The following is a 16,309-nucleotide window of genomic DNA, read 5'->3' as shown; positions in this document are numbered from 1 at the left end:
CCATCCGAAATCACCCCGAGGCCCCCAGGACCTCAACCAAAAGCACCAACATATCCCAAAATCTTATTCAAACTTGTATCAATCTTCAAGACACCTCAAACAACATCAAATCAACCAAAACAAATCGGATTCAAGCCTAAGTTCCCAAAATCTTCTGAATTCCGCTTTTGATAAAAAACTCAACCAAACCACGTCCGAATAACCTAAAATTTTGCACTCACATCCCAAATGACACAACGTAGTCACTACAACTCTCGGAATTCCATTCTGGATCCTATATCAAAATCTCGCCTACCAATCGGAAATCGCCAAAATATCAACTTCGCCAATTCAAGCCTAAATCTACTCCGAACTTCCAAAACTCATTCCGATCACGCTCCTAAGTCCCAAATCACCTCCCAAAGCTAACCGAACCATCGAAACTCACATCCGAGCCCTCTAGCACATAAGTCAACATCCGGTTGACTTTTCCAACTTAAGTTTCTTCAAAAGAGACTAAGTGTCTCAAACCTTATCAAATCATTTCCGAACCCGAGCCAATGAACCCAATCACACATAGAACCGATAGACAAAGCAATAAGAAGCAGAAATGGGGAAAACAGAGCAGTAACTCATGAGACGATTGGCCGGGTCGTCACATCAGTATAGGTTGGCTGATTGATGGTGGATCTCCATTTGAGTATTCTGGGTACCCGGTTATCAACACGAAGTGCAATTTTGGGATCAACATTTGAATAGCATTCGTAAAACCAAACTTACATAGCGAGAGGCATCCCAGCTATCCTATAGTACTTCTTCTGAAAATCCATCTTCTTGCTAATAGATTTTATAAGGTTTTCGAATGCTTTTATACCCCATAGATAATCAGAAAATCTCCCACTCTCGACCAAGTCAAAATGTAGTTTTGGGATGGTTGTGTTGTTCTTCTCGGATAAAAATATGAAAGTGTGTATTAAATACAACACAACTATCTTGATGGCATCCCCATCGTTGTCATGACCCCAATTCTTCTCGGCAAAACAAGTCAACAAATTTTTCTTTTTGACAAGATTTGCACCACCAAAATATGTCTCAACAATCCGGTTAGGAACCTTTTCATCGAACTGAAAATCATCAGGGTCACCGACACATTTGAGATCAGTGACAAGCGCAAACTCCCTTATTGAGAAAGATAATGTTGTACCATTGACGTATATTGAAAATACATCGTTAATACTTCCTTCTAACTGCAGAGCCATGAAGCACCTGAACAATTGATGTTGGACTTCACAACGCTTCATTTCAAGGAAACTTCCAAAACAAGTACTACCTAGTTGTTTGTACTGCTCTGGACTAAGTTTTTCTTTGAGGTCAGAGACTATATTTGTGTTAGTATATGAACTGATATGCGGTGAAAAAATAGGCTGTTGTTTCACAAATAGCTTAATTTCCTGCATACAACAAGAATTACAAAAAAGATTTCAAATGTTAACATCAATACATATTTCATAGTATAACCATATTGAATACATATAAATACAACTGAATACAATATGCAAAAATACACTGGATTAAGAAATCAGTGATAGAGATAGATGTGTATATATAATACATCCACGTACAACAATAAAAGACATTGCAATAAGTAGAAAACAGTAAAGGGAACTTTGAAAATCCTTATAAATACAATTATATACAATATGAAAAGGTCAGTCTAGTAAGTACAAAATACAGTGTATGAACTTTTTGAATACATCTAAATGCATTATGCAACATACAAATCAGTGAAGTCAAAATTTGTATACATATAAATACATCAACATATTTCTATCACTGATTTCTATAAGTACAAAATACAGTGAATGTACTTTTTGAATACATCTAAATACATCTAAATGTATCTAGATACATAAAAATCAGTGAAGTCAAACTTTATATACATATAAATACATCTACATATAATAATCAGTGTATGAGGACTGAAATACAGAGGAATACATCAAAAATTACCTTTTCTTCCCGTGTATCCGAGCTTTTACTTGAATCGACCTCCTTTTCCTTGACACATGAAGCTTCAGCAATATGTTTTTTCCTCTTTTCCGCAACGGGAAGTCTTGTTTCTTTCAATGATTTCTCAACTTGAGCTTGTTTGAAATCGTCATTGCGTAATTTTGTTCTTTTCTCCGCTGCCGTTTTTGCTGCTGAACCTGCATCCAATTCCCCTTGAGTGATTTGCAAAGAGAAAGAGGGCCAATTGAAATTGAGTACTTTAGTGGATATACCTCTGATAACCAACTTGTGGGATGTTGAATCAGACGTTGTGAGAAAATCTCAAGTTTTCTGTTGAATACATAAAACTTGGCGAGTATAGATATTCAGAATAAATAAAAATAGCGAAATTCTAATAAGTTAAATACTTAACACACTAATTATAGCAAAAAATAACGACAATTGAGAGATACAATGTAGATTGCGTGTATGAAATTAGGGTTGAGACTGAGAATGAGGAAGAACTAGGCGATGTGGGTGAGAGGAATTCTGATTTTGTGCATCGTGGTTACATGGAATGGGGGAAGAGAATGAAGTGTATCAAAGTAGAGAGAGAAAGAACGTGGATTGAGAAGTTTATATGAAATACGGTAATTATGCGAGAGAAAAATCTGAAAAAGGAGAGAGAAAAATAAAAAAATAGCGTGTTTAGTGGCTTAAGGGTAGGAGTTAACCAAAATTAGATATTTTTCTATAAACATTAAAAGGCATCTATAGAATATAATTTTTTAAATGATATTTATTTAAAATAAATAAGGTGTTAACCTTTGCTATAGAAGGTAAAAATTCCTAAAAAATAATAGGTTAACTTGGGCTTAGCCCAAATTGACCCATGACCTAAAATATTTATAGCCCAATCCATTAATCTCTGGGCGAGTTGGATGAGTTTGGACTCAAATTGCCATCCCTGTTTATTATAAATAAATATCCTTTTAAAATATTATTTTCTATAGCTACCTTTTAGGTTTTATAGTAAAATATGTATTTATCGTCACTTCCTCCCGTTTAGCCATTAAATACGCTTGGTAATATTTTTCTCTCTCATACTTTCTGTTCTTTCTCTCACAAGACCACCGTATAATACAACTTCAGGAACCATGATCTCTCTCCACTATATCTCTCTCTCAACGCCAGTCTCTTCTCCATGAATACAACCACGATTCTCCATTGATTCATCTCCATTGTCTCGTGAAATTTTCAAATTTTTTTGCTCCAAAAAGTTGTGGTAAGTGTTAAAGTTGTTAGATTTTCGCTGGTATGGGGTTTTATTTGATTTGGTTCTGTCTTTGAGTTTTGCATAAGGGGTTTTAACCAGAAAGGTAGATTGGCCGAGGAGAATTAGAGTAAATTAGATTGGAAATGTCTTTCAAGAACAGAGGAGTGGCAGAACCGCCATTAAGAAGTGTTATTTCACAAAAATGGACTCTTTTTCTGTGTTATTTCACAAAAATGGTCTATTTTTCTTTGTATAGGTAGTTTTTGTGCTGGAATGTTCTTCACCGCTAGGTAAATTAATTCACCTTTTATCAGAAATTTTCATTCTTTCTTGTTATATTCTCTTATGTAAATTCAACCAATTTTTTAATTTCACCATTGTTTTGCTTTCACTAGAAAACTCGAAATTTTATCTCTAAGGGCTGATTCAACAACTCACAAGAGGGTTACCCGACATCGAAACAAGCCCAATTTGAGAAATCTTCGAAAGAATTAACACTTCCTGATGCGGAAAAGAGAAGAAAACTTATGGTAATGATTCAAGAGTTGAGGGAAAAGATATTTATTTTCATTGTATTCAATGTATCTTGTTGTATTCCATGTATTTCATTGTATTTACTGTCTTTAGTTTTTTCTACTTTTTCAATATATTCACTATATTTAACTGTATTCAATGTAATTATATAATTTCAAAGCTTCACTCTATTTCACTGTTTTATCCAACAGTATATATTCAGCAGTATGTATTCAATATATTGTAGAATGTATTCATATGTTTTCTTTAATTAATATAATTTATGTATTCAAATGTATATATGTATTTAAATGTATCTGCAGTATGTATTCATATGTTTTGCACTATAGATGACCTGCTATACTTCATGTATTCAATTTATTGTATGTATTTAACTGTATTCAATGTAATTATATAATTTCAATATATAAATCTATTTGTAAAGATACAATAAAAAATATTTTAATAAAGATACCACTAAAAAAAGAAAGGATGGATTGAATCTCTGAAGATTGCTCTGTTTTGGGGGTATTTTTCGATTGAGAATCTTTTCTATAACCGGAAATACAAATTTTGCGTGTTATAATTGAGTTTATTGAGTTATATTAGGAGTCTATCGCGTTAATTGATTCACTTACCGTTTTTAAACAGCTGCAGACCTTTTTTCCGCAGATTTTCGTTATTGAATTTACGAATACAGCCCGCGAATACATATGAATACAATTTATATTTAGCCGGACTTCCTTGTTTTTCGCCGAGTTTTGCTACTGTATTCATGAATACAGTAGCTTGAATACATCGAATACACTCTATAACAAGTAAAAATATAGTTGTAGGGAGTAATTAAGTAAATGGTAGTTATAGCAAGTTAATAGCCACTAAACAATAGTCATTTCTCAAAATTCCTCTTTAAATTAACCTAAATAGCCTTCCATTTAACTGCTTAAACAAAAATAACCGGATATAGTGTGTATATATATATACATACACACATACATACTTCTCAGTTTGGGCCTCATATTTATCCTATATACCATGTTCGTATGGTGGCGTGATGCTCTAGGTGAATCCACATTAGAACGTCATCATACCAAAGTCATACAATTAGGACTTCCATATGGTTTTATTCTGTTTGTTGTATCAGAGTATGCTCTTTTTGCTCTTTTTCGGGCTTTTTCTCATTCTTCTTTGGCACCTACGGTAGAGATAGGAGGTATTTGACCCACAAAAGGGATTGCGGTTTTAGATTCTTGGAAAATCCCCTTTTCTTAATACTCTTAATATTTGTGTATAATCAGTGTATAATCTTTGTATACCGGATTAGAAAAATAAACACTAAATCCTGCCAGCTATTTGCGTAAATATCCATTTCCGTTTCACACATAAATATATCACAATAACTTGTGTGTCTGTGAAATTATTTGTGCTACAAGAATTTGAAATAAAAATATATGTTTAACAATAAAGTAAGGCACCTTACTTAAGTAAATCAAATTATTTTTCTGATCAAATCTATGATAGTATAACAGTTCTTATAATTTTCAAATTAGATCTTGTTTAACTAACTTGTACATGTGTTCTGAATAATAAAGATTCCAACTTTCGCATTGCAAAATCCCACACAAAATTTTAGGTGTTGCTACTCGGTATAGCAATCTCTTTACTGTTACTCAATACTAGTATATATTAGCATACTCGTTGTTGCAGTTACATTTCTTTCTTTCCATCAGACAATCAACCATTCAATTCAAGAACCATAAGATAGTTCATAAATACGTGAAGTAAGAATATCGCTTTCAAGTAAAAAATATTAAAGGAAAAAGAAAATCAAGTGGCAGCAGGGAGCAAAATAGTTCCACGGATTTATACTTGAGAGTGAAGTTAGGCTTTTGTATGAGATCAGTTTGGTTCTACTCAACCATATCTTTGCTTCAGGTTTGGGTTTAAGTTACTGCTCCCTCCCAATTCTAATCCTTAATAAAGGTCAACCAAAAGTCCAGTGAAGTACTGAAACAAGTAGATAGTCCAGATAAATTGCTTGTTCCTAAATATAAGGCCGAACCTTTTGACCTATCGCTCAGTGCATAATCAACAAACACGAATTTGGAAAAACAGAAGGGGGGAGGGAGGAAAATACCAAAGAAGACTTATTCACCTATGATATTTACATCAAACCAAATATTTAACCTTGAAAGTACAAAAGTATACATATAATTAATTATTAGTTTGGTGATTAAAGTTTGTGTCGAAGATTAATGGTATGTACTATCAATGATTTGATGCAAACAATGGTAATTGTATTACAACTACATACCTATTTCATTGTAGCATAATCCGTGAGAATTCATATAGTTAATCCTCAATTTGCTTAGGATTAATGAGGCATAGCTGTTGTTGTATTCGATTTTTTAAGTGCGCAGCAATAAATGATCCAGAGATTTACAGATTCCCATCATTTTACTCTTCCAAATATTGGACAAAGGAGAGTATGTGCGAATTACAAAAATATTGTAACGCATGGAAAACTGCATTGCCTTCAAATAGGAAACTCTAACCTATACCGCAAGAGATGCAGAATGATTGACTTCAAAAGAAAAAAATTGGGCAGAATGAGCTGCCCTTTGTACACAGTCCCCATGCCATGCACATGTATTCTTCAAAAAATCTCCTTTTTTTCGCTACTCTTCTTTAGTTCCTTTATAAACCAGAATTACACCATTTGTGTGGCTCTTCTGTGTGAGAGCACTTTGAATGACAAGCAGCACTCTACCTCTAATACATAAGAATTATATTTTACTGAAAGAGCTAATTAGTAAGGCCATTCTTGTTTGTTTGCCCACAACTCTTTACACATTTCCTGAAGGACATAGAGCAAAAGCATGAGGCACAGTAAAAACACAGGAAGCAAAGGAAGATCATATGGACTTCTGCTGCTGCTCGCATTTAGTGCTGCCGTTTTTGGAGTTATGACTCTCCACAAGCTCAGGGACAGGCGCATCTGCAGCCTCTTTGTCAAGGAGAAAGATCGCGAGCTCAACACCCTTCAACTTCTCTTGCAGGTCTCTCCCCCCTCCCCCCACCCCCCTGTGTGTGTGTTGATCAAAGAGGAACGCTTGTCCGTGGCCAGCCTCTATTTACATAATATATATCACTCAGTCTTCACTTCTTCACTAAGAAATGAACTAAACTACCAGTATTTTCACTGGTAAACGTGAAATCCAAAACATCAGGAATCAGTACCTCTCAATGGACAAGTATACAGTTTAAAAGAACGGTTTTATATAACAACTTTTCAGAACAAAACACAGACTGGGTCCGGATGTTAAATCAATTCTTGAATGAATACAGGTGCATTTTAATTCTTTTGGTAAGGGAAAAGATGGATGACAAAACTCTAATTCAATCGTGTTAACAGTTGTATAGAATAATCAATGATCAATAAAGTTCTTCAAATTATGACAAACCACAAGTGTAATGCAGTTACCAAGCTATGTTGTGGACCCCTTCCCCTCATTACCCGCTGACCCATCCCATGATCAGTCGATTTTTTTATGAGACAAATAACAATCATTATATTTTCTGCCGTTGGCAAACTTTCGAGTTCATTATGCTACCTAAGTATAACACTTTTTTCTTCACCTGAGCAACAGAAAGAAAGAGAACAGGCAAAAGAAGCCAGAAGGCAAATAGAGGACATGAAATCCGATATACACTTGCTTCGTACGCAGAAAATGGATCTCGACAGTAGGATCTTGGAGATGAAGTCGACAATCTCTTCCCTTGAAGAAGAACAAAGAACAACAGAAGGTGCCCTTGAGGAAAAGCAGGGTGAAATTAAGATGCTTCAGGAAAAACACATCGAAACAAAGTCAGATGATTCCCAAGTTACATTACTTTCTGAAACCTTGAGACAGAAAGAGGCTGAAATTGAGGATTTAAAACACCGTCTGGAATTATCACCTCTAAAGGTCTGGTCAGTAAGTGCAGATGACCCATCAAATCCTGCAACAAATTTCACCACTGAGGCTGCTGGACATGATGGTAGAAGAGCAAGTGAAGAGTTGCATGAATCCATCAAAAGAGAAGATCAGAAAAATTCAGCAGAAGACATAGACAGCAGTGTCAATGAATCTGCCCATACGAGAAATGAGGAATTCACCGGGCATGTTGATGACACAGGAAAAGATGGAGAGAGATTTGAAAACGCAAACGGCAAAACTGGAGAAGAGCAGTCTCAGCAGCTGAAAACTTCTCAAGGAGATATTCCAGGAAACAGCACCATTTCTCACATTAATGAAGGACAAAGAGAGAATGCTAACAGTTATAAGAATGAGAAAGAACCTTATCTAGACAAGAAAAGGTGCACTAATGACAATGCATCTAAGGAAACTGAAGATGATAGAAATCAGGTGCAAAAGCAAAGGAATGAATTTGGAGTGAATGATAAAGGTGTGATGAAGTTAGAAATGCAAGAGAATTCAACAAGCAGAGGAACAACAAAAGTGACCAAGGACCACATAAGGAAAAAAAGAGGTAAGAGACGGCAAACAATTGTTAAGCGCCAGGCAGATGAAAGTGGCATGCATCCTGAAAGTCGTGGAACTGCAAGCATGAGAAACAGAAAATTCTTGAAAGTAAAAATGGGAACCGAAAGGATCGAGAGGGCTGGAGGCAGTACACTGGAAACAATGGGTCATCAGACAAACAAGGACATGGGCGTGGACGTGAGGAAAAAACCTGATGAGGAAGTTCATGGGATAGAAATGACCAATAAAGTTCAACAAGTTAAAGATTCAGAGGCACAAATCAATAACCAGAAAAGGACAGAACAAGGAGTAAAATTAGATACAGGAAAAGACAGAACGCAAGATGTTAGCACAAATCATGATGATAGTCCACCAGGTAGGACACGGTCAAACCCTAACAATTTTGCAGACGCAGAGGAAAGGACTCAAGTCATGAATCCTGATGCAACTCAGAAGACTGAGGAAGGGCAGCAAAGAAAAGTCAGTAACACAGAAACTCAGCTGCTCCAGAGTTCTAGAGGAGACAGTAGCATCTCACAAGAGGTCAAAAATCAAAATCCAGATGAAACAGTACAATCAGAGGAAATAACCAGCACCATCAGAGAAGATACAGAGCTAGGGCAAGCTCACAATCTTCCAAATTCTTTTGAACATGCGACTATTGTTGAAAGGGGTGCCAAAGAAGATGAAGACAAAGAGGTTGACTATTATCAAGTAACAGAAGAAGAGGGAGATCATTCTGGAGGATCACAAGATGCCAGAAATCAAAAATCAGATAACACTGCACAACCACAACGAAAAACCGACTCTATCAGAGAAGATAGAGAACAAAAGCATGTGGACAATCTACATGCAAAAATTGCTAACTTTAAAGTTGACAGTGATCAGGACATAGAAGAACAGACAGACAGTACTGCTGGCTCTGCTGCCAGCTTGGGAGAGGAGGGAGAGGATGGAGACCACAACGACAAGCCTGAATTTTAGTCTAACAGCAGTTCTAAAAATGCTAATGTTATGCTTCATTTAGAAGTCGATAGCAGAAAGTGTCATGTTTAAGATTAGCTTAGGGGAATACTTCCATTCTGCCCTCTTGCAGCTGTAAATTTTAACATTTGTAGCTTCTATTCACTAATAACTTTATGTCTCTTCAAACAACCCCATGTCCCCAATCAACACACCCATCCTCCCAACATAAGTGCACACAAAAAAGGAATTCATTCCCTCCTAACCAGATATTGGAAAAGGAACACCAGAAAAGCATAACCATGGATAAAATAGGGGAAAAGAAAGGAAACAAGCCTCCTCGTGTTCACCGGGTTAAAATTTACACCCATCCTCCCAACATAAGTGCACACAAAAAAGGAATTCATTCCCTCCTAACCAGATATTGGAAAAGGAACACCAGAAAAGCATAACCATGGATAAAATAGGGGAAAAGAAAGGAAACAAGCCTCCTCGTGTTCACCGGGTAAAGACACAAAATCTAGGCATTTAACTTTTAGAGCCATGGTTTGGATGACGAAGAATTAAGATTTAGAACATGTTCTGAGTAAATTAGGCTTTCTCGTACTGAAGACTAGTAGTGATAAGAATACAGATCTAAACAAGAACCCTTATGAATGTCTCATCACCGTCATTGAATATATTACTCTGTATCTGTAGTCTGACGACATGTTGAGTAGTTAAATCCCAGTGATACTACTTTGTAAATTTGTTTATGACAACGCCTCCAGATCACCTGACGTTCAAAATCTGCATGATATTTAGGCTATGGGATCTTGAAATGGATATACAGAATTTAGACAAAGCATAAGCAAGATGAAGATAGCAAAGAGAAGCAAATGGGCATAAACCACTCCATATAGTTTGATATTATAAGGAGATACTGAACTGATAATGGTGATACAACCAACTTTGTCTGCGACTTACTGGCTCAAAAACTCTCATTGTCATTTGTAACAATAGGAAGAAACCAATATAAAGAAAAGAAAGGAACTTATGTCATGTCCACCAATTGGATTATTAGAGAGAAACCCTCGGACCTGGGACTTGAAAAAATCCCAGTCTTGGGATAATGCCTTGAAATTCACACCTTACTGTGCCGCTTGAACCAATTTCTGAAAATATAAGAAATAAATAGCATATAATTGTCATTAATCACGATTAAAGAAGGCGCCGCTTCCTGGGCAAGAAAGAAGGATACACAAATGAAATGATTACTTTTCAACATATAATCACTTTCACAAAGACCAAGACGCCACTATTTCTAGTAATAACTCCCCCACACCCCAAAAGAAAGTTAGTCTCCCAATCCCAATTTATAACACTCATTCTATTTTGGGCCATTCCAACAACATTCTGCTAATAGCACTACTTTATACACCTTTCACAAGTATCAAGAATTAAAATTCAGTAAACAAAACAAAAATGAAATTTGCCGTAAGTTTTATTTTTTAAAATAATCAAGTTAAATTATATCTTAGACTCTACATCTAGTCAAATAATGTTTCATGAAATACAAAAGCGGTAATCTAAGTCGTTTTAGCATTATATGATAGGAAACTTTTGCCCCTACCCAATTATCCATCATAAATCGTGACTTCAGCTATATCTTTGCTATACAAGTACAAATTCAACTAGAATGTGACATTGTTCTTCAACTTTTCTTCAGTTTATTTGGTATTATTCATTAACCAAAAGTAAGAATTCATTTTCCACAAGATAGCATTTCCAGTCACATCTTATAATCTTATTTCATAGTACCAACCAAAGAAACCCCAATTCAACCAAGTTGGACCTAGTGGCATCTCACGCATTACAGAAATTGTTTTACATAATCTTATCAAGGCAAATGCACTTGGAAACTCAATAATAGGGTCTAAGCATGTGGGTTATGCCAAGGGATACCCATGAAGTTCTAGAATGCTGGAACAGATACAGTAGCTCCTCCAATCAGAAAGAGAAATGGAAGATTGTCCTAGCTTGCATTTGGTGACAATTTGGAAAGAGAGAAACCAAAGATGCTTCGAAGATAAATACAGCTCTATCCAGAAACTGAAAATGCAATGTTTATCCCTTTTCTATTTTTGGTCCAAGCAAGAATACATGGAAGATCTAGAGTCTTTTGTTGATGTTTTAGGATCCTTGTAAGTAGGTTAAGGCTTAATACACTTTTGTTCCACCTTTTGTAACTATGGATGATTGCACTAGGGTTACCTTCTCAAAAAAAAAAAAAGAAGAAAGGAATAGGGTCTGAGCAAAATAAAAAAGTGATTACTTGAATAGGCAACATATCTACAACAAGAGTCCTTAAACTTCTTCGATGCATGGGAATCTTTCCCAGAATAGTTGCATTAAGCTTGATTAAATTTGATGTTAGTGATCAACTGATTAAAAGAAAAAGAGAGACATTTGATATTAGTCATTACTCATAAGCTCTACTAAAAGATTGATCACTAATTGAGTAAAACATTAGCAAAGACGTGTATTTAACTAATGAATAATGGAAAGCACCTATTTAGTAATTCATAGAAACACTGCTTTTTGGGGAATTGTTTTCTAAAGTTAAAAACATATACACCAAGGCAACGTTTCAAATTCTAAACTTGTTCCTAAACGACCCTTAATCTTTTTTTTGCTACTGGTCCACACTGTTAGTATTTGCAAGAAGTAAATGGATAGAACATTCCTTCTGTTCTCGTTCAGTTAATAACTAAAATTCAAACTAGAATGATCATTCAAACACAAGTCTTCCTTTTTCTTCCCTTTGTTTTATACATCAGCTGAAAGGCATTTCTTAAGAAGCACCATGTAAAAAGAGAACCAAAGTCAAACAGGACTAATTTACTTTCTGAGAACTGAGATGAAAGTTGAGGGAAACAAATATAACTTAAAAAATGACAATAATATCTACCTTATTAAAAAAAATAACAATAACATCTATGCTGGCCAGCAGACCACCATCATCAGAGGAAAAAAAAAAGAATCTAAAGCCACTGCTTTCAGGAAGCACTAAAAAAAATGCAGGATTCTGTTTTCCTCAAACCCTGGATGAACAGTTCAAAGGTTTACAAACCACTTATTCATAGATTCTAAGGTATAGTTATTCAAATAATAGTGCATAAATAACTCATGAATTGTTATCATCCCATCTGACGCTATGAGATTTCCATATATGGTCTTCAATCAATAATGCCCATACTATAGCTCCACATAAGTATAGGAAAGTAAGCTACTACAGTCAATGACATTCCTCTATTCCTTAATCAGTTTTTAATGAACTGGGCTTAAAAAGCTCTACCAGTTGCAAATTGAACAGGTCAGTGTGATTGGAAGCAACATTACTCCTATAGGAGATTTGATTTATCTCCAATTCTTGGAATAGTTGAAAAACTGAAATGTAAAAGTACCAATCAGTGTTCAGGATTTCGAAGGAACACGTGAGTACCTCTTCTTTGTTCTTCTTGCCTCCGGTGAAGAGCTTGTATCCACCGTAGAAAAGCAAGCCCCAACCAGACAAAGATATAATCACAAACTGCAAGTTCAAGACATATAAGTTTGATATTTCAACTAATATCAAAAGGCTCGAAAGCATGTCCTATTGAGCAACAAAAAAGAGACAGATGATTCTGCGAACTGGAATTGTCAGCTAAGAGTGATAGAATATTACTCTTTATCTTCTGGAATTATATTTTTTCTTCATCTCTACTAAGAAGACATTTGGCACAAATATCTAGAGATGATTTAGGGAAATAGGAAGACAGGCAACACTATGAACTTTGCATTTTTAATTATATTTTCAAACCAATCAATATCCATGTTACAAACACCAAACTTGCACAATCATTAGTTTATTTAAGCTCCATGTATTTTACTCCTGATGAACACAAAATAACAAAAAAATGTACCCTAGAACTAAAGCATCAAATTAGAGAACTCACATGTTCTTCTTTCCATTGTGCGGGATTCATAGGTTCTTTCCAGCAATTGACCTTAGGTGGCCCGTGATGATCTGAAATTACATCCATTTTTTCAATATCATCAGTCACCGTGTCACACTCACACACACACACACACACACACACACCCCTACCTACATACATACACAAAAATGGTAGTATACATTCAGGGATCAGCATCCTTACATTAATTTCATCCAGAGCTACTGAGCCACATCAGAGAAATGATTGAATCGATCTAAAAGTTTAGAGAGAGGAAATGTGAGATTAATACCAGCAGCGCCGGCAAGGCCGCGGCGTTGAGCAAGAGAAGCTGGTTGAGTCGTAGAGCTTGAGATTGGGGAGCGAGTGAAGGTTGCGGCTCGACGAGCCGTCATCGCTGCCAATGAAGTTGCCATGGCGGTCTGCTTTTTCAGCTCTCAGTTATCTCAAATGGAAGCCGCGGAGATGCGGTGGTTAAAATCGATTTATCGACCAACGCTTAGAATTCGGCCCAAACGCCTTGCTTTTCATTTTTTTTCTGTCTGTGTTAGTTGTTGTTGTTGTTTTTTTTTTTTTTTTTTGAGAAAATGCAAAAAGTACCCATTAAACTTGTCCGAAAAAATCATTTATATGCCTAAATTTTACGGGCGACCTTTTACCCCACTATTCTAAACTTAAGTGAATTTAATACCTCATTCAAAATACTGAACCAGTCTTGTGGTGGGTTGTGTTAACACGCGCTATACATGTATGTGGTGGGATGTGTTAACACACGCCATACATGTATCAAATGCTACACTATATATATATATATAGTTCTTCTTTCCTTTTCTATATTTTTTTCATTTCATCTTCTTCACCTTTCTTCCTCATTATTTTTGCTGCTGCCACTGTGGAAGCCATTCACAGCCATAAACTCCCTTAAATATCTCTATCTCTATTCTTCTTTTTTCATTGTAGATAAATTTATTTGTGGCTTTGACATTACACAAAATTAAGGAGAAAAAGCGTCGAAAGGCTTGGGATAGAGAGAAATTTTGGGTTGGGCGGAAAGTTTGGTATCGTTGGTACCTATTTTTTGATGAGTTGGGTTTGTGCTCCTAATTTCCTTCGTATGGGTTTCCTTAGTAGAATTTTTGTCACTTTATTCTTCCTAGTTTTATATTGGAAGAGTGAATAAAATCTGAGATATAGAGCCACCTGTTAAGGACCTATAAATTTTTTCCGGCCGGAGAATTTTCCGGTGACACCTTGTCTTTTTTTAAACACTATTTCTGGTTCTAAAGAGGTATTTTTCAGCAAATAGATGAAAAATCGGATGGAGAAAATCTCAATTGAAGAAGGATGTAGATAAGAATAAGGTCACCGGAAATGGATATTTTAGCCAAGGTAGCGCCCAGTTCACTACTTATGTTAAATGAAGAAAGAGAAAAAAAAACGAAAAAGAAAAGAAAAATGAATAAGAAAAGAGAAAAAAGTAGTATTAAGTTAATTAGTTATAATATCCAATAGGAAAGTGACACCTGGACCATTAAATTAGTTTTAAGTTATTTTTTTTTGCCTTCACGCGCATAACTACACGTTTTACGCCATGTCATCACTCAAGAGGGTATTAAATTCACTTAAGTTTAGAATAGGGGGGTAAAAGGTCGCCCGTAAAGTTTAGGTGTGTAAATAATTTTTCCGGACAAGTTAATAGGTATTTTATGCATTTTCTCTTCTTCTTTTTTTTTGCTTTTCCCTTTTCACTTTATTTGATACTTGATATTACTAAGAAAATAATTGAGTCTCCTAAGTGTGCACAATATGATAAAAATGTGGAGGGTTTGTGCATATTTTTAGGATTGTTCACTATTTAAATGAACATGGAATAAGTTCAATAGAATGGGATTAATACTTTGAATGAGAAGCCAATACTTGGATGAGGTATTATAAATAAAAGTTGTATATACGGGAAGAGCAAAACATAAATTTGATTGAAAAGATGTACCTAAGGAAATTGATGAAATATTTCCTTCACAAATTTTTATATCTAAAACAAGCCAAACTAAAAAATTTGATCAATTACTTATGCAAGAAAAATAAATAAAAACTTATTGATGACAATGTGAAGACTCAAACTAAAGATGTTACTTTTGGAGGGATTGTTAAGGAGAAAGTAAATGAATTCTACATCAATCATCTTTACAAAACTATGTAACATCGAATAAGGTCTCAATTAGCAAAAGGAAGAGAATACAAAAATTAAAAGTGGAGACGAATTGCCTACTTGTCGTCAAGCTTATCAAAGAGGAGGAACACAATATCATTCTCCGAGGGCAGCGATTATTGAAAATTATAAATATTTGATGAAAGTGAATAAATACAGTATTATATACATGTGGAAGGAGACAACCAAATAATTTGTTAATATAAAAAATATGCTCAAGAAAATGTAATTTATTCGCCTAGTAGATTTAAGTCATGTAACTTGCAAAAGGTATTAAGAAATTTATTATTATTATTATTATTATTTTTCAATAAAATTGAAAAAGTGAACGAGCACTTTACGACCGAAGGATAAATTCCATTTATTAACGGTAAGCTTATCTGAGGGGCTGGGAAAAAAATAGCAAGAAGTGCATAAGAGGATGTTACATTTAGCGATTAATATACTAATGTTGTAAGCTTATAGCAACCGACCTTAGCTCAGTTGGTAGAGCGGAGGACTGTAGTGGGCAAGGGCTAACAGCGCTAATCCTTAGGTCGCTGGTTCGAATCCGGCAGGTCGGATTTTCTTTTTCATTTTATTATTGACTGGATAAAATGATATAACTAGGTCATTAAAAGAAAGTAAAATGATGAGATTAAACCAAGTCTGTACATAACCAGTTCTGGAAATGACTAGGTCCTGAAAAGAATAAAAGTATAACGAGTTCGTAACATAAGAAAAATTTTATTTTGTGCCTCATACTAGTTGTGTGAGGCCTCTTTTTTGTCTCACAATTTTGTGGACCCAGAATTTTGTAGACCCAAATATGTAAGATACGGGTCTACAAATGTATAAGATAAAAAGAGGCACACCATAAAATCACTCATAATATAAC

The 16,309-nt window shown here is 35.2% G+C and overlaps 1 protein-coding gene and 1 non-coding gene across 2 annotated transcripts; one reads left to right on the top strand and one right to left on the bottom strand.

The window, feature by feature from the left end:
• Positions 1-10,125: 10,125 nt before the first annotated feature.
• Positions 10,126-13,761, bottom strand: LOC107816915 (uncharacterized). The gene is made up of 4 exons (XM_016642695.2): positions 13,516-13,761; positions 13,224-13,294; positions 12,731-12,817; positions 10,126-10,400 (listed from the first exon to the last, which is right to left on the bottom strand). The coding sequence occupies exons 1-4, from the start codon at positions 13,637-13,639 to the stop codon at positions 10,377-10,379; spliced, it is 306 nt and encodes a 101-aa protein (XP_016498181.2). The 5' UTR covers positions 13,640-13,761; the 3' UTR covers positions 10,126-10,376.
• Positions 13,762-15,900: 2,139 nt separating this feature from the next.
• On the top strand, positions 15,901-15,995 carry TRNAY-GUA (transfer RNA tyrosine (anticodon GUA)). Its single transcript has 2 exons — positions 15,901-15,937; positions 15,960-15,995. It is a non-coding gene; the product is annotated as a tRNA-Tyr (tRNA).
• Positions 15,996-16,309: the final 314 nt, after the last annotated feature.

Source organism: Nicotiana tabacum, chromosome 10 (assembly GCF_000715075.1).
Source record: "Nicotiana tabacum cultivar K326 chromosome 10, ASM71507v2, whole genome shotgun sequence".
Taxonomy (NCBI): Eukaryota; Viridiplantae; Streptophyta; class Magnoliopsida; order Solanales; family Solanaceae; genus Nicotiana; species Nicotiana tabacum.
Note: the sequence above shows the minus strand (reverse complement) of the source record. Positions and strands in the feature narration are given on the sequence as shown.